The sequence below is a fragment of the Schistocerca piceifrons genome, chromosome 5 (genome assembly GCF_021461385.2).
Source record: "Schistocerca piceifrons isolate TAMUIC-IGC-003096 chromosome 5, iqSchPice1.1, whole genome shotgun sequence".
NCBI lineage: Eukaryota > Metazoa > Arthropoda > Insecta > Orthoptera > Acrididae > Schistocerca > Schistocerca piceifrons.
Genome location: NC_060142.1, coordinates 387,972,939 through 387,995,400, shown reverse-complemented (window position 1 = coordinate 387,995,400; position 22,462 = coordinate 387,972,939). Strand labels below are relative to the sequence as shown.

Genomic DNA, 22,462 nt, shown 5'->3' with positions numbered 1-22,462 from the left:
ACAGAGCCAGCAGGCTGCTCAGGTCTACAACAGCCTCTCTGCCCATTGGGTTGGCACCTTCCAGAGCAGCGCCAATGGAGATTAGCATCATGCCACCTGTCCTGCAGCCTGAGTCAATGACTGAGGAGGCACTGCACCTGGGCAGCCGTCACACTGCCCCTGGAGTTCTGGCTGCCGTCTGCCTGCTCACAGTGTTGGAGCCCCAGGATGTGGGTATATGCACCCCATGGCCTGTTTATCGATTGGTGTTTGTGGTCACCTGCATGGTGGATACCAGGATGCGGACAGGGGGCTGCAATCAACCACCCCTGTCTTCTCATCTGCGTCTGCATTCAGGCCTCCTCTTCCCCCCCATCCCCCCACCACTGTCACGTGACCCAGCACTACCTAGCAACAGTGCGGAGGTTTGGTGGGCAGGGGGAGGGGGGGGGGGGAGGGGAGGGGAGGAGGAGGAGGAGGAGAGGAATGTGGTATTGTTTGAAGAGTGAGGTCTCAGGTTATAGTTGTTACATCACAGTGGCACCACAGGCTAAGGACAGTTGCTGCCAATGTGGTGTTGTCTGAAGAATGAGGTTCCAGGTTATAGTTGGTAACTCACAATGGCACCACAAGCTAAGGTCAGTCGCTGCCAGTGCTGCATCAAATGAAAAACCCCGGCATAGACATTCCCTCAAGAGTTTCCACACACTGCCCCTGGAAGAAGCATGCTTATATCGGAGCACAGAACTACTTAGCCCATTCTGCAATCATCACCTACAACAACAGCCTTGTCTAACTCAGATCCAGCCGTGCCCTAACAGAACTACTACTCAGAATTGAGTATCAAAGTTTAAAGTCAATTGTGCTCTAAGATGCAACTACCATTTTGTACTGCATCAAGTGATAATAGTTATAGTGTTCAGTGGCAATAACAAATACACACAGCAGAACCTCAATTAACCATCACTTTTGGGACCAGAGGGAGGCTGGAACTCTAGAAGGGTGGAACTCTAAAAAGGTCAGACAATGAGGAGAGACCGAAAAAAGTCATTAGAGAGCTCAAAACAATGTAATAAATCAAACACAAGTTTAAAAAATTACATTTCTGATCAAGAGAAAGGAAAGCAGAAAATTTGAGACACTGAATGTCTATTTTAAAATGTGATCCAAATGTTTTGACAACACTCTCAAACTTATCCTTTGCTGCAGAGTGGCTGATTTTTCATCTCCTTCCTTTTCTTTATCATCTGACTCCACTTGCTCAACACCATACTGCTGCAAAACTAGAGTGATGATCTGATCACACAAGTTCTGCACTGGTAACAGGAGCAGCATCAGCTTCTGCTAGCCGTTTCTCTACATCAGAAGGCTGGATATCATTCTTAAGAGTTTGCAAATCTGCAGTGTCTGACTCATTAGCTTCTAGAGCCTCTTGCTCTTGCTTCAGACTAGGACAAACCTCCCTCCATGATTTTTCTAGAGTGGCTTTTTTAAGTTCTTCCCAAACATGAGCAACTGAATAAATTGCACATTTTTGTTGTTGAAGTTTTTCGTTGCTTCAAAAAGATCATGACTCTCTTTTGTTTGATCTAAACAAAGTGCTGACTTACTTCTTCCTGCAGCATCCTATGAAGATACATGGGTGGGTGGACGGGTTGAAGTTCAGACTCAGAGGGATGGCTTGGGGCGTTGTCTGGCAAAACAGTTGCAAGGGGTGGTAGGTTTTTGATTTCAAGTTAATGTCAGAATAAATGCATAAAAAATTCTTTAAACAACTTACCATTTATCCAAGCACTTTTTTGAGCTTTCTGATGAACAGGAAATGCTGACATGTTTACATTTCTGAAGGCTTTTCGTTTCTCAGATTTTATGATCATAAACTAAGGCAATTTATGATCACCACTTGCACTACTGCATGTTACTATGGTTAATACTGCCCTTTCCTACTTGTGTGCCTGTGACTTTCTCATCCTGTAAGGCAAGGGTTTTTTCAGGGAGCATTTTATAGTTTAGCCCCTTGTAATCAATATTGTACAACTGATCAGCTATCAGTTTATTTTCTGAAACTTTCAACAAACTCCCTACCTATATCTTCATCAGCAGAAAGTTTTTCACCAGAAATAGAAACGGGTCTAATGCTGTGATTATTTTTCATCAGTCAAGCCAACCTTCACTTGCCTCCACCTTAATTAATTGGGTTTGGATGGGAATATCTTAATGAATCAAATGCAGAAATAATCCTTAGAATGTGATCTTTAATTACCAATATTCATTTTTCCACATAATCACCAACGAATTGGATACATTTCTGCCAACGATGAACAAATTTTCTGAAGCTGTCACGGAAGAAGTCGACACTTCGTTTCCGCAACCACAGTGTCACAGTTCTCTCAACGTCTTCATCAGAAGCATAATGATGTTCCATGGTTGAATGGAGAAAGGCGTCACCTTCATTCTTGTAATGCAAGAGGAGCTCGTGGTAAATTTCAAGTCTGTGCACTTTCATTTCAGGAGTCAGCATCCGGGGTGCACATCGAGCACAGATCTTCGAATAGCCAAACAAAGCAATAATGTGACCCACACGTTCTTGTGAAATGCAGATTGTGCTTGCAATTTCATTCTGAGTGGTATAACAATTGTCCTGAATCAATCTGTCAACATTTTGCTTGTGAAACATGGTGGTTGCTGTCACAGGACGTCCAACTCTTTGTTTGTCACGCAGGTCAGATGTTCCCACCTCAACATCTTTAAACTTACTCGCCCAACGACACACAGTACTCGCATCAACACAATCACCATAAACTGCTTTCATTCTCCGATAAATCTCCTTTGGGGTGACACCTTCTGCTGTCAAGAATTCAAAGACTGCACGTAGCTTAAATTGCATTGACCAACCGTCTGCACAGGGTTCCATACTTTACACTGTAACAACACAACCGTTCAATGCTAAGGCTTTCCATCGGAACCTGGCGCATACCAATTCTGCCAACTGTTGAAGAGTTACGAAGATGGAGGCATTACTTTTCAGTTAAACCTCGTAATAGGGTCCAAAATGTGTGGACCCCTTACATCTTTCCTGACAAAATCAAACCCATAAAGTGTATCCAAGAGCTCAAGCTTTGGTTTTGGTTTTTTCAGCGATTTTCTAGTTTTTAAAGAATTTTCAGCATTTACACTTTACAAAAAAGCTTCACTATCTTTTCGGTTCTTTTTCTAGTCTTTAATGGTCATGACCCCAATACTCATTTCAGAGGTTAATTTAGAAACTGACTCACTTTTGCCATGTCTTTGCAGAACACCTAGTTTCTGTTTGATTGTGCACACAACATGTTTCTTTTTCTGATTTGCACCAATTTTTAGTCTTTCAGAGTTTCTTGCACTTCTTAATCGTAACTTAAGAAACTGTATACAACTACACCGTAACTTTAAGATTAAAAGGAATACAGTAATAAACTTCAAACCCATAGATAAAATATGGTTGGACACTCAGCCAGATAATCCAAGGAGTCAGTTAATCACAGATCTGATACTCAAGGTTCTACTGTAGTCACATGCCTGTGGACATGGACTGTCTTCAAGTTAAGTATTTTAGACTGTTCAAATTTTAATAAAGTGATCTAATACTTCGTGTGTGGGTCTTTTTCTTTTAAGTATCTATTTGACCTCCTCCAGAAGTATATCTAGACTTGCTACGATACATTAAAATTTTCTTATCCTGAGATGAAGTGTATACGGAAAACGTTACAGATGCTAAGTTTTCTAGAGTCTGCACATCATTTACATTAATTTTTGAGGATACATTTCCAAAAGTAATCACTTCTGCAGCAGCAGCTAAGGAAAATGAATGGGTAATGGTCAGTATTAGAAAGTCCTCCCAGACACTTAAATCTGTCAGTTCTTTACAATTCGCTAAACTAATCTACAGTTCCTAGATTATTATCACAGGTATAAAAAAAATACAGGAGAGTACTGCTTGAAGCAAAGAAACCATTCAATTACAAAATAACATATAATGCAGAAAATAAAATCAAAGTAGTATTGGAGGTCATAAAACATAAATCTGGAAAAGGCAGACTCAAGTATAATAACACATAAATCAAAGAATTCGCAAAGTACTGAAAACTACAAGCCATTTTCATTGCTGTATTCATTCTCATAAATAACTGAGTCAATCAAGAAAGATAGACTAATGAATTACATGAATAAATACAAGATTTTTTAATGAAGTATAGTTTGGTTTCCGAAGTGGGAGAAGTACAATATCAGCCATTACAAGGTTCACAAAGAGAGCTCTTGACAAAAATGACTGTTACACACAAATTCTCAGACTTGTTCAATGCTTTTGACACTGGTAACCATAAAATGCTACTAAACATATTGAAAGCACTACATGTATGATGAAAAGTGAAAGAATGGTTCCAGTCTTACCTGCAAAACAGGGTGCAAGAGATATAGTCCACACATTGGCTGATGATAACTTTTTAGTAAAACAATCTATATCATTAACACAAAAGAATGTGTGTGTGTGTGTGTGTGTGTGTGTGTGTGTGTGTGTGTGTGTGTGCACGCGCGCTCTTGTTTGTTCTGTGTCTTAATATGTTTGCTACTCGTTTACGCTAAAATGGCTAGATGCATTTGGGTGAAATTCGGAATGAAGATAGCTTATACTGCGAATTAATACATAAGCTACTTTATATATACCTACCTATCAAGGGGGTGGAGGTGGGGGTAAAAAAGAAGTGTAGCCCATACTTCATTCATCCAGTATTTGAGAGTACTGAATTAATGAAGACTGGGGTATCCTATTCTTCTGTTGATCTGTACAGGTCTACTGAAGGATGGGATACTAGTGCTAGTGAAAGCACAAAAAAAAAAGTGACAAACATAACACTGGCACAGAACACCATAGTTGACTTGGGGTCAACTGAGGGATGGGATACAATTTGTTGGCTCTGACCACTGACATCATATTTTAGTCATAGATATTAGTTTGAAACTTCCTGGCAGATTAAAACTGTGTGCCCGACCGAGACTCGAACTCGGGACCTTTGCCTTTCGCGGGCAAGTGCTCTACCAACTGAGCTACCGAAGCACGTGCTTCGGTAGCTCAGTTGGTAGAGCACTTGCCCGCGAAAGGCAAAGGTCCCGAGTTCGAGTCTCGGTCGGGCACACAGTTTTAATCTGCCAGGAAGTTTCATATCAGCGCACACTCCGCTGCAGAGTGAATATCTCATTCTGGATAGATATTAGTTTGTTTATTTTTGAGCCATAGATAGTAACTCAGTTATCTTCTGTGGTGAAGCATCATAATTGTAAATAAAAATAAATGAATGTGTTATTACGAGATATATATTGTGTATGCTTTTTGTTGCTTTTGGTACTTAGAAATTATTTGTGTACAAATTTTGAATTATACTTTTGTCTCATAGTGAGTCGTTCCACTTGCTGTTTCCTCTGCAATTGATTTGTATCCTGTAGTATGTAGGTCAATTGAAGAACAGGATACTAGTACTAGTGAAAGCAAAAAAAGTGACTTATGTAACACTGGTATCTTGTACCTCAGAAGAACTACGAAGGTTGTACCCTATTCTTCAGCTGACCTATACAAATCAGCTAACTAGAGTAAAGAACACAAATTTTATGTTTGTTGCTTCTTTTGCCTTAACTAGTACCAGTATTCTATGCTGTAGTTGACCTAAGTAGGTCTGCAGTAGATGATACAAATTTTACACTTCTTGCCTTCTTTCACCTTTGCTGGTACTAGTATCTTATTCTTAAGCATAGGATACAAATTTTACATTTGTTTCATTTTTTGCCTGTGCTAATACTAGTATCCTACACAGGTCGACTGAAGTACAGAATACAAATTTTATGTTTGTTGGCGTTTTTTGCATTTGCTAGTACTAGTATACTGTTCTTCAGTTGAAACTACTCGCAGTGAAGGTGGAAAAACTGACATAAGTAAAATTTGTATCCTGTACTTCACTTGACGTATATAGGTCAACTGAATTACAGCATACAACCTATATATGACAACTGAGGTATTCCATGCCAATGTTATGTATGTTACTTTTTCCTTGCTTTCGCTAGCATTAGTATCCTATCTTTCAATAGACCTGTACCAATCAACAGAAGAATAGGATAATAGGATTTTCTACTGTGAAAAAAACAATATATGAAACATTACGTTCGAAATATGGATATACGTCGTATATATCGAAGATCTGTTTTCTCTGTGCTACATTCCATTGTTTATCAACATTCGTCTATGTCTTTGAAAAGCACCATCTGTGGTAACTTGTGACATCATTTTTCAAAGCCGACAGATTGTATCCCATTTGCTGTTCATGCAGCAAAACTGACACATGAAGCAAACCATATTAATTCATTACTTCTTTACTACTAATAGTACTTGTGACTCATTTTGCAGACAATATTCACATATACCACTGAATGTACCAGCAAAATTGTATCATCATTTGACACATAGTTAAGGAGATACATCATAAACACTTGTATGAATGAAAAACTGCCACATCATGTATGATGCTTTAATTTATTATTTATTTACTAGTAACTCCACTCACAACACATTTGGCAGAAAGTGTCCGCATATACTGCTGAATGTAACTACAAAATACATCATGTATGACACACAGTTCAGGAGATATGACATAATAAATATTGATCTGGGTGAAAATAAAACTACAGGCTAAATCCACTAAAGATACAGGTGAAATATGTGTAAAAATACTTGTAAATTACATTAAATATAAGTGAAATATTCTTGACATTTTTGTATGCACCCAAAGCCACTGGGAAAAGCTCATCCTAAACCCCTGCAACAGTTTCAACCAAATTTGGTAAACATTTTAGTTACAACCTGGAAAGAAATACTGTGGGTAGCCACCGGCCATCAGTTGGGGTGGAGATGATAACATGGAAAGAGAAGGGGGGGGGGGGGAGGAGATGGACATAGACGGGGGGGGGGGGGGGGGGGAGGAGGAGGAGACGGACAGAAAGAAAGCAGATGAAACCCTTAACAATGTTTCAGATTGAGCAGTATGAAGTAGGCTAACACTGAACATAATGAAAAAGAACAGTGTGCACTGCAGCATAAAAATGGAAAACAACCCTGCCACATTAAGCACAGATGATAAATCTATATATCATGTAATGGTTGACTACCAATTGTCAGTTAACATGAGATGAACACACAAAGATACTGACAAAAAGAATGTCATCACCATGTTATGCTCTTAGTGCCCTGATATTAGTTTGTAACAGCTAATGTGTTGTGATGACATACTATTCCTATATCCTGGGTATCAAAGGCACGAAACATGGACACTATTAAACTGCAGAAAAGGGTCATAAAAATTATAGAATCAGTAACCTCACTGCAAACAATTATTTAAAAAACTGAGCACAGTCTGTTGGCATATCAGGGAAAACATTACTAACTACTTCTCTAATGGCTCTATACACAATCATGGAACAAGAGCCATTCTGGACTTACATTTATCGAGGAACAGAAAATTTGAAATAGCATTTTCTAAGCAGATGAAAAATATTACTTCTGTTTAAAAAGGCAGCTAAAAGATTCTTCATAAGCAATGCATACCGCACAATTATTGATTACTTGGAGGACTTAGACTAGTAATTAAAGATGAAAGAGGATAACTACAACACACTGTTGCATTTTAATGCATGATTCTAGTTTATTGCTTTTAGAAGAAAGTCATGTCTCAAGATGTAAAGTGCATCATAGTAATGTCTTGTTATTCGCCGGAGTTAAATATCTCACTCATCATAGGGGGAACTGACTCAGTGTTTCAGGTGGACAGAGGGAAGTGCAGGAAGTCATACATGGCATGTGTAATTCAGTGTTTGTGACCCTATCAGTGTTTGTGGCCCTAGAGTCAATTCCTGAACAGACTGGAGTTAGGGCAGAAAGCATAGCAGTACCTCCATGGCCCAGAAGTCATCAGCACGTGTTCCTAGCATGTACAGCGATAAAGAGGAAAATTATGCTTTATATCATAAGTTATCTGAAGGAAACTGTGTGCAAATCAAAGAACATTGTATAATAGGTACCAACTGAAGTAGGCATCGTGGCTTTTGAGACATTGACCTCATATTCAGGATGATGGAGTCCACTTTCTCCGGCTATGCTGACATAGACTTTCTTTTTGTTTCCCTAAATCACTTCTGGTAAATACAGGAATGGTTCCTCTGGTAATTTTGAAAGTGCACTGGAGGGTATGGAACTCAAAGTTGACTACTAAGTGGCACTGCTACATCTGCAAGTGCTTGTAGAGCTGCGCTGTCCTCGTGCTGTAGGGCTACACCCATCCCGATGGGCAATTAGTGCTCAAGGTAACACTACAAAACTTACCGCACCAAGGCTCTGCCTTCAGTGGTGTATTTGACTGCACTCATATTGCTAGCTGTCACGCATTACTGTTCTTGTTTTTCCACTTTGCTAATCTTGGCCACTCCTTTTGGATTACTTGCTGCACTTCTTTGTTTCTCACACCATCTTCAACTGTTCACTCTTCACTGTTGTCCTCTGTTCACACTCGGTGATCCACTGGAGACAACCAACAACAAGTCAGCCAGCCTCTGTGTGTTCTTTGAGTCATTCCGGACTTTGTCAAATTCTGATCACAATAACTGATGACGAGGTAAAAGGTTAGCAGAATCCTATGGACACAAAGCTCATGCAACTCTTGCAGCAGCAGTTACAAGAGCTATTTCCATAACAGCAACAACACCAACAGCTGCAAATTGAGTTGCTTCATCAAGAAATTCCAATTTTGAAAGCGGAATGAAGGCACCCACAGTATTTGTTTCCCAGGTAGAGTGTCACCATGTCACCCACCCATGTTTCCTCCTTTTAATGATGCCAAGGAGGATTGTGACATGCACTTAGAGTGGCTTACTGCCTTTCAGATCTCTGATCTTTCTTGGGCTTCCCCAGAGATGTTTTTCTTGCTGTAGAAAATGGCTCATTTGTTACTGCACTCACATTCAAGGAGATGTGTATTTTGCTTGCAAACTATTATTCGGAACAATTCCATGTGGTCGCATTGCGACTCAAATTTCATCACTATCACAAGCAACTTGGTCAGTCGTATCACTCTTGGGTGACCTATTTACAAGGACTGAGTCACTGAACTGAATTCACTTGTGGAAAACCATGCATGCAAACCTCATGTAAACACCCTTTAATTCGAGAGATAGTTGTCCAACTGGCTTCCAATCCAGAAGTACGTACAGCAGCTCTCAAGCTGGACAACTCCTCCCTGGACAATATTCTGCAAGGTGCAAAGACTTTCAAATTAAGCAGGTGACAAATGAACGTCTCTTGACTTGACTACAAGTAGCAGCAGTCCAGATGCTGCACTGCAGGAAAACTCATAAAACATTTCCCAGAAGGCAGTATCATGATTCATTTATTTCCGATTTGTTGATGGTCTCTGAACAACTAGTCACACACCGTCATGTGAGCAAAGTGGTCTTCCATCATGACGATATTGCTTCAAAACACAACACATACGCGGATTGTTGTGATTGCTGGGCACAGTGCACCCACAAGCATCTCCAAACTGTCTACCACAAACCGTCAATGGCAGCTGAACCTACTCCATGCATGTATTAAAGGACAGAGTGTGAACTTCAGGCAGTTGTTCCCCAGGGTGATCCTTTTGCTAACAAGTTATTTATCAACTTTACTATTGTGAACAAAGATGGCTGTTTCCACATGGACATGTGAGCAACCATTTCTGTAGTGAACCTCCAAAAGTATGCTCATCTTGGTTCCCCAGAACTGACGCCACCCTCCTGTATGTAGGTAGGAAATGGTGACAGGTCCAGTCCACTTTGGGCTCAATCACATTACCTACAAAAAGGTCACAAGACTGATAACTTTGTTTGTTGTCAATAATCACTCAGCTGGAAACACTCTCGGCCTGAATGCCTTCTCGTTGCTTGAATTCTGCGTTAATGACAAGGTTCAGCTCACCTCTACTACTTTTCCCTTCCAGGATCTTGGCGACCTTCTTGATGCTTTTGCATTTGTATTGAAACCTGGCCTCAAATGTGCCACAGATTTCCAGGCTCATATTTATTTGGATCCAGAGCTTCTGCCAGAGGCAGCCCATTCCAGTCTCTTCATGCATGGCAGTTAAGTGGGAAATTAATTGCCTTCACAAGGCTAGGGTGGCTGACCTGTTAAAACTAGCGATTTGGCCACAACCATGGCTGAATATAAAGCAATCACACTAGTAGTTTTTGAACACAGGCTGATAACAAATCAGACGACGGTTTATGATTTTAAGAAATTATGACCCTATAAGTAACTACTACATAACACTGGAAAAGGAGTGGTATATTTTACAGTTACATTATGTATAATCTCAGGATTTATCACACGTTACAAAATACTCTGTGGAATTTAGTTCCAAATTGGGTAGAAATTTCATACACGGGGAAGCAATGCTGTGTAGCCCACTAGACATATACTGATCACAGTGCGAGGATTTGAAAGCATTCTTTGAGAAATTTATGTTTATTGGTTTTGAACTTGCAAATATATATCAGACACACAGTCAGGATAAGTTAGGTTCAAATCCCAAGGCCTAAACACAAACAACCATCCAGATAGACTTATTGGTTTTGCATGGTTTTTAATGGCTTAACATACATATAGCAATGGCCTTCTGTAAAGGAATAAGAGCCTATCCAGATTTAGGTTTTCCATTGTTTCTAATAGCTTAAGGCAAATACCGGGATGATCATCTGAACATGACACATGGCTTATTTCTCTCCCCATCCTTACGTAATCTGAGCTTGTGCTCTCACCGTCAATGGGAGATAAAACCTTCATTTCCTTCCTTACCATTACATTTCCAAAAACTAACATTTGTCAAACACTGACAACGTTACTGGTAACAAAAGTTTTCCAAACTGTACTGAGAATTGTTCGAATGGAAACAATGATATTTCAGCATCTACACCTATACTCTGCAAACCAATGTGAAATGCACAGCAGGTGATACTTTCCATTGTACCAGTCATTAGGGCATTCCTCCCATTCAATTCACATGTGAAGCGTTGGGAGCATGATTGTTTAAAAGGTTCTGTGCATCCTGTCTTCCTGATTCCTTTGGGATCCATCACTTACAGTTAGTTGTAGTAAATTTCTAAGTAGGCTTTCGTGGGATGGTCTGCATCTACCTACAAATATCTGCTAGTTCAAATATTTCAGCACCTTCATGACACTCTCGCACAATTCAAACAAACCTATGACCATTTGTTCTGCACTTCTCTGTGAAATCCAACATCTCCTGCTAGTCCTATTCAGTACAGGTTCCACACCCTCAAGCAATATTCTAGGATGTGTTGCGCAAGTGTTTTGTATGCAATATCCTTTGTAGACTCGTTGTATATCACCAGTATTCTACCAATGAAATGCAGTCTGCCACTTGCTTTACTTACGACCAAGACAAAGTCATCATTCCATTTCATATGCCTACAAATTGTTACATTCAGGTATTTATGTGAATTAACCGATTTCAAGTGTCACTCTTCGGTATATATGTCCTCGAGTTACGCTAAATATCAGTCTGTGTCCACAACGAAGATCTCTCAGAGGGGTCCAATATCAAATTCTAGCCTTCGTGTATCTAACGCACATATATCTTTTTGTTTATGGGGTCTTCCATCTTGTGAAACACAAGAATTGTAACCTATTACTTATTTTAAACTTGTTTACTATTCGACACGATCTTATTCCAACCGGGTTGACTACCGGTTTCAAGTACATATGGAGCTATTCCCATTACTACATAAGGAGTAGAAGCGTAAAGTACCTAAACAACATACATCATGAGGCGTCAAACAACATTAGATTTGCAAGTGGTAAACAAAGGAGATTATATTTTCGGCCGATTAAATAGCATTTGCGGCAAGCAAATAAGTATGATATTACTATTACTCACATTTTCTTCTTCTTTGTAACTGGCACTAACTACATCGAGAATACGCAAAAGAAATTATACGAGTGTTATAGATCTATATTTAATTAAATTAAACAATTATCACAACACATTGCTTTCCGTAGCTTAACTGTACACAAGTCACAGATGTATAGCCTAAACACAAACAATTCATCTATCATGTCTTTGGCTTATAAACAAGTGACTTTCACTTTGGTCTCTTGACATTAATAACAATGCTACGTGGAAGCTACAGTTCGCGATTTCTGCCCACGTCACGAGGAAAAACAGACGAAAGAAAGAATTTCGTACTACAGGTTAAATTATTCTACGTTGGAAATTGTGATGAGCAGCTAAAAGTAGTTGACGATACATTTTATGTAGTTGCAGATATAAAGATGTAGTGTTTCAGTGTCAGCTGGACGAAGATAATCATATCTTCTGGTGGTAGTTTGGTTGGACAGCTTTGAAATTGGAAACATCAAACATTTAGGATGTCAGATAGGAGTAAGGCGGAGAAATTAGCGCTAGCACGGAGGAAGGTAATGTGTTCAAACAATCTGACGTTTGTTCAGGGGTAATTTCGATCGTCATATCTTTTTTTAGTGCAACAGTAGTTATTTGCCGTTTCCCAATTGTTGTGACACGTCAGTTGTGTTCCTTGGCGATTAATTAATATATATTTCCGTTCGAACAGCTGAAGGAATACCAGAGAAAAGAAAAAGACACAACACTGAGCAGTACAAGATCCGCTCCGAGAAGAGAAACAACGAAACATTTTTCTAATGATGCTGCGAAGAAAACCACGAAAGAGAGTTTTGTATTCGACTCCGGGCCGTCTCCGGTCCAGCAAGAGGTTCGTAAACACGGTGTAAAGCATGGGCATTTTTTTTCCACTGACTTCACGCTTACACTTACTTGATGCGAAGTGAATAGGAATACGGATCGATCTGCTACCGTTTCTAAAACTTTTAAGGGCCTTCAATGCCATTGTAAGAAAAGTGGATTTGGTTTCTAGTTTATCCTCCAAAATGATGTTACTAAAAATCGTTTATTGTAATTTAGTTACCTGTTGCTGAATACAAATTTTGCATGTTTGTCACATCGCACTTTTACACATAAGCCATTAAATGTGGATTTTCTCACCTACCCTTCATTTCAGATCATGAAGGTGCTTATGTGTGAGCTTTTCTTTTAGTCACTGTGTATGGTTTTACAATTGTATTAGCCTACATCTGCGTTCATACTCTGCAAATCAGTGTGAAGTTTGTGGCAGGGGTTGCTTCCCATTGTACCATGTTACTAGGGTTTCTTTTAGTACAGAAACTTTATTGTGAGCAGACCTGTTACTGTTATTCAGAACAAATGTTTAGCACTCTTCAACATACATTTTCAATCACCACATACTAAAGTTGAAGACTGCTAATGGCAATTGCACCATTACAAATCCACATTGAAGGCTAGTCTCCTGAAACTCCTTCCACTCACTGTGACAGTAACATTATAGAACACTTATAATATGTCATTGGTTTGTGATCTATCTCTGCACCCAGTCTGCAAGCTACTGTGAAGTGGGGTCGACAGAGGCGTCCGATCCCACGCGTCGGCTTTGACCCGTGACATAAGGGTGTTGTCGTGTGTGACGTCATGACGGCGCGGAGTTTGGTTTGAGTGTGGCTGTCTCTAGTTCTGTTTTATCTTATTTTATTATATTTACTTTTCTGATCTGTTCGTTCTATCTCGTGAGATTTTTTTTTTTAATTTAAAAACACTTGTTACTTATTTTAATTATGTTTCCTCGAATTTCTGTTTTAGTTTATTATATTTATCTTTGTGATCTGTTCGTTCTATCCCGTGAGGATTTTTTTTTTTTTTTTTTTTTTTTTTTTTTTTTTTTTTTTTTTTTTTTTTTTTTTTAAAAAAAAAAGACAAAAAACGCTAATCAGCTACTGAAGCATCTTTATCTTCTATGGGTTGCAGGGGTTACGACCCCTGGGGAGGTGGTGGGTATTCATGCATGGCTGTCTTCACTTACACGTTGTAGCTACGCAAGGCGTCTAAATTTGTTTATATTTAGTTTGCCCCCCCCACCCCCCCCCCCCCCCCCCCCCCCCCCCCCACCCAAAACACCCCATTTCCCGCGCTTGTCCCGTTAGTGTCATTACGCTTCTTGTGGAAAGTGTGTGTGTTTGTTTTTGTTTCCGCCATATTTGTGACGTCGTGGGTCAAAGCAGACGTGTGGGATCGGACGCTTCTGTATTTCCGTGAAGTGCATGGTTGAAGGGAGACCTATTTCCCAGAGTATAAGTTATTAGAGCTTCTTCCCACTCCATTCAAATACGGCGTGCAGTAAGAATGACCGCATAATCTTCTCTGTGTACACGGTAATTAATCCAAACCTGCTCTCATGATCCCAACAGGACCAGTATGTAGAATTTTTCAGTTCATTCCCAGAATCAGCATTTAAAGCCAGTTCTTGAAACTTGTAGGTGTCTGTCTTCAAGATTCTGCCAGTTCAGTTTCCTCACCATCTCTGTGACACTCTCCTACATCTACATCTAGACTCTGTGAACCACTATGAAGTGCATTGCAGAGAGTATGTCTCACTGTACCAGTTATTACCTGGGGCATTTTCCTGTCCCATTAACATATAGAGTACAGGAAGAATTATTGTTAAATGCCTATGAGTGCTGTAATTAATTATGTCCTCGCAATCCCTAGGAGAGTGATATGAAGGGGGTTCTCGTATATTCCTAGAATCATCATTTATAGCTGGTTCTTGAAAATCTGGTAGCAGACTTCGGAAAAGTTTCTATGTACGTTAAAAAGTCTACCTGTTCAGTTCTTTCAACATTTGTTACATGTCATGTCTCACAGGCTAAACAACCCTGTGACCATTCTGTTGCCGTCTTGTGTAAATGTTCAATATCCCTAGCTAATCCTCATTGGAAGTATCCCACACACCTTCAACAATATTCAAGATTGGTTACACAAGTGATCTGTTCAAGCAATCTCCTTTGTAGATGGATTGTATTTCCCTAATAATCTACCAATAAATCGAAGTCTGCCACCTGCTTTACCAATTACCAATGATTGAGCGTATGTGATCATTCCATTTAACACGTCCCTACTAAGTGTTCAACCCAGGTATTTGTTTACCGATTCCAATGGTGACTCATTGATATTATGTTCATAGGATAGTATGTTTTTTTCATTCTGTAAAGTACCCAGTTTTACGTTTCTGAGCATTTAAAGCAAGTGTCAAATCTTGAAATATTGTCATGATCTGACTGAGTATTTGTGCAGCTTCATTCAGACTACATAGTAGGTAAATATCCCATTTGCAAAAAGTCTGAGGGTACTACTAATATTGTGTGTAAGGTCATTAACATACAACATGTTGAGCAATGTGCCTAACGCACTTCCCTGTGGATACACTTGACATGGAAGCGTCAGATTCCACCCGTCTGCTTTGACCCATGACATCACAAATATGGCGGAAATGACCATCCACGACGATTCCAATATGACGCCTATGACGTCATTACGTAAACATGACAACAAACACGAAAATACATCGAAAAACCAACACACACATCTTCCACAAAAAACCTAATCAAACTAACGGGACAAGTGTGGGAAATTGGGGTTTTTGGGTGGGGACAAACTAAATATAAACACATGCCACTACATCAAACGACAAAAAACACTAAAATAAAAAGACCCCACAACCTTCCCAAAGTCCACTACACACAAAATCTGCTGGAATCGATCACTTCTCTTGACCTATATAGGTCAACAGAAACAACCGATACAACACTATAAATCTCAAAAATTTGCCCACAACCACACTTAATCTTACCACAAAAAAACACCTAGAAAATCGAAATTGGATTCGAACACTTCCCTTGACCTATATAGATCAACATCAACTACTGATACCACACTATAAATCTCAAAACTTTCACCACCACCACCACACTTAATCCTACCACAAAAGAACACCTAGAAAATCAAAATTGCAAACCAAAATCGTTAACTCACTGAAAAATATTCTGCTGAAAGCACAGTCACCACCGATACCACACACGTGCAATGCTATCACGCAAGTGAACCCCATACACCACATAACACACTACCCATAAACACACCACCAGAGAGAACCACCAATCGCAAAAATATGCCACCTATAATCATGCCACACACGCAAACTAAACCAAAAACTTCACCTAACACACAACACATAAACACACCACCAGAGAGCACCAACAATGACACACACAAACACACCACTCTCACAAACTAAACTCCGCGCTGTCATGACGTCACACACCACAACAGCCTTACGTCATGGGTCAAAGCAGACGGGTGGGATCAGACGCTTCCATTGACCCCTTGACGTTACTTCATCTGTTGATGACTCTCCATTCAAAATTATGTACTTTGTCCTCCCTACCAATAAATCCTCAGTGTAGTCACAAAATTCATCTAATACCCCATATTATTGTACTTTTAATAATAAACATAGATGTGGTACTGAGCCAATCACTTTTGGGAAATCAAGAAGGATTGAAACTTCCAGGACACGGAAGGAGCCTGTAAATATGTACCCTGTAGAACAGTTCATAATGGGAGGGAACCTTCATGGTATAGAGTCATTGTAAAGAAACGTCTAAATAAACAGAGATTACTGTAAGCTATAATAAGCGTAGAACAAAGGGAAGGGCTGTAAATAGATATATGCTGAATGAAATGCGTTTGGTTGTCAAGAGAACAATGTGTGATGTCTTCGATGACTACCGTAGCAGAATATTGTCAAATGATACTTCACAAAACCCAAAGAAAGTATAATTGTATGTAAAGGCTGTTAGTGCCACCAACAGTTGTGTCCAATTCCCAGTGAATGAGACAGAAACTGAAAGCTTAACTCTGTTTCAAATTTTCATTTACAGTGGACCGTCGAGGTGAATTGCCCAATTTAATCCTCATACCACTGAAAAGGTGAATGAAATAAGTATTAATAACTTCATGCAAAATTGTGATACTGCTACTGCTAGGTTGCAGAGGTAATGGGAAAACATGACAATCGACACGAAGTGTCCCGAGCCAAGCCAGTATATTCAAACACCGAGTCTCGAAGAGTATTCTTGGTCATAATTGAGCAATCGTTGCCCATTTCCAGCTAGTGAACTCTTATTGGCTGGCAATGTGTTAAGTGACGCAATAGCCAGCACAGTCACTACACCACATGAACACATGTAAAATGAGCTCATCTACTGGATTTGTAGAGAGGGGGAGTGACCCCTCAGTGACTAGAGTGCAGGTAGGGGTAAAAGCATTTTGTGAAGTGCTGAAAATATACTTTCCATGCAGATGATGTGCTATGACAGATGTCACATGGAAATAGAACAAGGGTTTTGTGATAGCACATTTTAAAGACTTTCATGTTCCAATCTGACATGATATAGTTACAACAACTATATACACTACTTGTGTATATACTTTTCACCACACACACCCAATGCACTGTAGATCATAAAGATTGGGAGCAGTGGCAGAGGCATGAAACAAAACTGTAGCACTGAGCTTTCTTTCAAATTTACATTTTACACAGTGTACAGAAATTCACTGAGCCAATTTCTAGTAAGCCTGTAATATCAGCTTGAGAAGTAAACTCATTTTTTAAGTGTCCTCTCATCAAGCCTAAAATAACACTTTAATGGTGGTGAGCACATGAAAGTGCGGCTCGTAAGAAAAGCATTAAATAGTAACAGCAACGGTGACAAAGTATGTGATTAAGCAGATGTCTGCATTTATGCTTATGATTTAACCGCTTAGCTGCTGTGATGTTTTTTGTTTAATTCAATATGTTCATAATTTTTTTGCTTTTTTTTTTTTTTTTTTTTTTTTTTTTTTTGGGGGGGGGGGGGGGGGGTGAGCACAATAGATGATCTTTCAAAAACTCTTGGTTTGAACATGTAATTTATGGCCGTACCATGTCAGGAAACAGCTCAATTACCTTGTACCCAGATAAAAATTTCAATTTCTTGATGAGTTTTTATTTACTGTTACACATCTTCAACTTTTTAAGAACTGATGAAATCCATTGCCACAAGTTATTGTATAAATGTTGTGATGTACATTTAATTTCCTTGACTTAGATAGATTTTATACAAAGTATTGGAGAGGATTACGATTTTTAATCGTATATGGCAATTGCTTGTTTTTGCTCATACACTAATGGCCACTGAAATTTCTGCACCACGAAGATGACATGCTACAGACGCGAAATTTAACCGACAGGAAGGAGATGCTGTGATATGCAAATGATTAGCTTTTCAGAGCATTCACACAAGGTTGGCGCTGGTGGCGACACCTACAACGTGCTGACATGAGGAAAGTTTCCAACCAATCTCTCATACACAAACAGCAGTTGACTGTCGTTGCCTTGTGAAACGTTGTTGTGATGCCTCGTGTAAGGAGGAGAAATGCGTACCATCACGTTTCAGACTTTGATAAAGGTCGGATTGTAGCCTATCGCAATTGCGGTTTATCGTATTGCGACATTGCTGCTCACATTGGTCGAGATCCAATGACTGTTAGCAGAATATGGAATCAGTGGGTTCAGGAGGGTAATACAGAACGCTGTGCTGGATCCCAATGGCCTCGTATCACTAGCAGTCGAGATGACAGGCATCTTATCCGCATGGCTGTAATGGATCTGCAGCCACGTCTCGATCCCTGAGTATACAGATGGGGATGTTTGCAAGACAACAACCACTGCGCGAACAGTTCGACGACGTTTGCAGCAGCATGGACTATCAGCTCGGAGACCATGGCTGCGATTACCCTAGACGCTGCATCACAGACAGGAGCGCCTGCAGTGGTGTACTCAACGACGAACCTGGGTGCACGAATGGGAAAACGTCATTTTTTCGGATGAATCCAGGTTCTGCTTACAGCATCATGATGATTGCATCCGTGTTTGGCAACATCGCGGTGAACGCACATTGGAAGCGTGTATTTGTCATCGCCATACTGGCGTGATGGTATGGGGTGCCATTGGGTACACGTCTCGGTCACCTCTCGTTCGCATTGACGGCACTTTGAACAGTGGATGTTACATTTCAGATGTGTTACGACCTGCGGCTCTACCCTTCATTCGATCCCTGCAAAATCCTACATTTCAGCAGGATAATGCACAACCGCATGTTGCAGATCCTGTACGGGCCTTTCTGGATACAGAAAATGTTCGACTGCTGCCCTGGCCAGCACATTCTCCAGATCTCTCACCAATTGAAAACGTCTGGTCAATGGTGGCTGATCAACTGGCTCGTCACAATACGCCAATCGCTATTCTTGATGAACTGTGGTATCGTGTTGAAGCTGCATGGGCAGCTGTACCTGTGCACGCCATCCAAGCTCTGTTTGACTCAATGCCCAGGCGTATCAAGGCCGTTATTACGGCCAGAGGTGGTTGTTCTGGGTAGTGATGCTATGCACCCAAATTGCGTGAAAATGTAATCACATGTCAGTTCTAGTATAATATATTTGTCCAATGAATACCCATTTATCATCTGCATTTCTTCTGAGTGTAGCAATTTTAATGGCCAGTAGTGTATTTTGAGGTTTTAACATTTTCCTTGAGTATTTTTCTCAATTTTGTGTTTTCTAAGTTTGGACTGTGCAAAAACATAAAGTAGGGGTTTCACTGTAGGTCTGCCTGGGTGCAATTTTGATATACAGTTTGAAGAACGTGTTAACCTCGCCTACCCCAAATTGGCTATTTCAGTTCATCTAAAAGAAATGGATCACTCTATTTTCAACATTGAAAAGAATTTGTTTATTATATTTAACAAACAAAATGAAATGTTTCAAGTGTTTTGGAAGAAATACATATCATGATGGCAAGAAAGTGAGCCCCAGGTTCAACTTTGAATAATCAGATTGACTTGAGACACTACAATGTCTTATTGACTTTTGATTGAATGAATTCTCGCTGGTAGTTACTAGGGATGGTTTTCACATTAATTGAGCAACTGTATAATACTCAAATACTACTCCTTTGGTAATTTTATAATACTGTGGTACTGATATAAAGCAGATTATCTTTTATCTTTCATTTTATGTATGCAATAAACTATGGATTTCTTAAAGTTATGTAATGCAGTTCCCAGCATTTGGTTGTTTTCCCAGTTATAATTTCCTCCTTGTGGCTGTTTGTGTGTTCATTTTGTCTTCCTCTTTGGCACCGTAGACCTTCCGCCTTCCACCGTATTGCTTGTCTCCACGAGTTGCTTACACGACATTGACCTGTTAGCCATACGGCAGAAGTATGCACATAACACAGGATTTTAAGTATTACTTCAATTGGTTTTACACAGTTGGTGTCTACCGAATCCTGGAATATATCCTACGGGATGCTATCCCGTAATCTATTTTTCAGATTTCTTCTATTCTTGATGTTTCGGTTCCATGCTATAATATTATCATTTTCCATAGATGTTAGTTAATTTTAGGCATTTTATTCCCATTCACATTAGTGTCCATTCATTATCTGTTTTTTTCTAACTTTTTTCTTGACCCACTTTATTTGACAGTCATGCTTTACACATTTCAACAAATATCTTTTGGGTGTACTCAATTTTATAATGACAGCCTACCAGTGTAGTTTTTCTCTTGACGTACATAATTCCCCGAATGCTGAGATTCCATGATTGTCCATCTATGAAAATATAACCATTGTGAGTATTTGTCATTGTTTTTTGTTGAATGCAATAGTATTTGTGGTTCTGTATTGCTATGAAATGTATTCGCAATTGTAAATTTGGGCAACCATCAGTTGTATAATGGAATGATGACTATGAAAATTTGTGCCAGGCAGGGACTCAGACCCAGATTTTCCACTTACTGCAAGTAGTCGCTTTACCATTAGGCTATTCAAACATGACTGTCATGCATATCCAAACTACTGTATGTTATCAGCCACTTTCCTACAACCTGTACTCGTACATCCGTCATGTATATTCCCATATGGGTGAGACTTTTAGTTGAAAGTTGCTAGCCCGCTGTGTATGGATAAACACGATATTGCATGCATGTATGTTCAAAGGAACATTGGATCATAATTCAGAATAACACAGACACTGCTGTATTGTACTCTGGATATCTATCATTTCAAAAAATTTCCTGTGATTTGTGGGTCATTCCATGTGACGGAATGGGACATTTGGAAGGTTTTGTTCATTCTCTATTGTTACAAAAATAACATGTAAAACAAATTATAAACGTTTATTTTATTCTTAACAGATAAAGCAAGAAAAAGGTAAAATACCTTGTTAACTGAAGTAAAAACATGAATTAATTTTCCTGTGATGGAGAGGGACTCATACAAAATGAAAGTTTTATCTGAGTTAAAATATCTCTGAAGTTCTGTGAAACTATACAGGTGTGCTGTCTCATGATTTCAGTAATCAATAGCCACGTATCAAGTATTAATATAAGCATAGGCCTGTTGTTGTTGTGGTCTTCAGTCCTGAGACTGGTTTGATGCAGCTCTCTATCCTGTGCAAGCTTCTTCATCTCCCAGTACCTACTGCAACCTACATCCTTCTGAATCTGCTTAGTGTATTCATCTCTTGGTCTCCCCCTACGATTTTTACCCTCCACGCTGCCCTCCAATACTAAATTGGTGATCCCTTGATGCCTCAGAACATGTCCTACCAACCGATCCCTTCTTCTGTTCAAGTTGTGCCACGAACTCCTGTTCTCCCCAATCCTATTCAGTACCTCCTCATTAGTTATGTGATCTACCCATCTAATCTTCAGCATTCTTCTGTAGCACCACATTTCGAAAGCTTCTATTCTCTTCTTGTCCAAACTAGTTATCGCCCATGTTTCACTTCCATACATGGCTACACTCCATACAAATACTTTCAGAAACGACTTCCTGACACTTAAATCTATACTCAATGTTAACAAATTTCTCTTCTTCAGAAACGCTTTCCTTTCCATTGCCAGTCTACATCTGATATCCTCTCTACTTCGCCCATTATCAGTTATTTTGCTCCCGAAACAGCAAAACTCCTTTACTACTTTAAGTGTCTCATTTCCTAATCTAATTCCCTCGGAATCACCCGACTTAATTCGACTACATTCCATTATCCTCGTTTTGCTTTTGTTGATGTTCATCTTATACCCTCCTTTCATGACACTGTCCATTCCGTTCAACTGCTCTTCCAAGTCCTTTGCTGTCTCTGACAGAATTACAATGTCATCGGCGAACCTCAAAGTTTTTATTTCTTCTCCATGGATTTTAATACCTACTCCGAATTTTTCTTTTGTTTCCTTTACTGCTTGCTCAATATACAGATCGAATAACATCAGTGAGAGGCTACAACACTGTCTCACTCCCTTCCCAACCACTGCTTCCCTTTCATGCCCCTCAACTCTTAGAACTGCCATCAGGTTTCTGTACAAAT

The 22,462-nt window shown here is 39.6% G+C and overlaps 2 protein-coding genes across 2 annotated transcripts in view; one reads left to right on the top strand and one right to left on the bottom strand.

Annotated features, from left to right (window-relative positions):
• Positions 1–12,139, bottom strand: part of LOC124799315 (N-terminal Xaa-Pro-Lys N-methyltransferase 1) — an 85,149-nt gene extending 73,010 nt beyond the window's left edge. The window contains exon 1 of the mRNA XM_047262903.1: positions 11,985–12,139. Coding sequence (XP_047118859.1) covers positions 11,985–11,986 — 2 coding nt within the window. The 5' untranslated portion in view covers positions 11,987–12,139. The remainder of the gene's footprint in view (positions 1–11,984) is intronic.
• Positions 12,140–12,195: 56 nt separating this feature from the next.
• LOC124799314 (golgin subfamily A member 2-like) overlaps positions 12,196–22,462 on the top strand; it is a 114,854-nt gene continuing 104,587 nt past the window's right edge. Inside the window, exons 1-2 of the mRNA XM_047262902.1 lie at positions 12,196–12,523; positions 12,679–12,837. Coding sequence (XP_047118858.1) covers positions 12,476–12,523; positions 12,679–12,837 — 207 coding nt within the window. The 5' untranslated portion in view covers positions 12,196–12,475. The remainder of the gene's footprint in view (positions 12,524–12,678; positions 12,838–22,462) is intronic.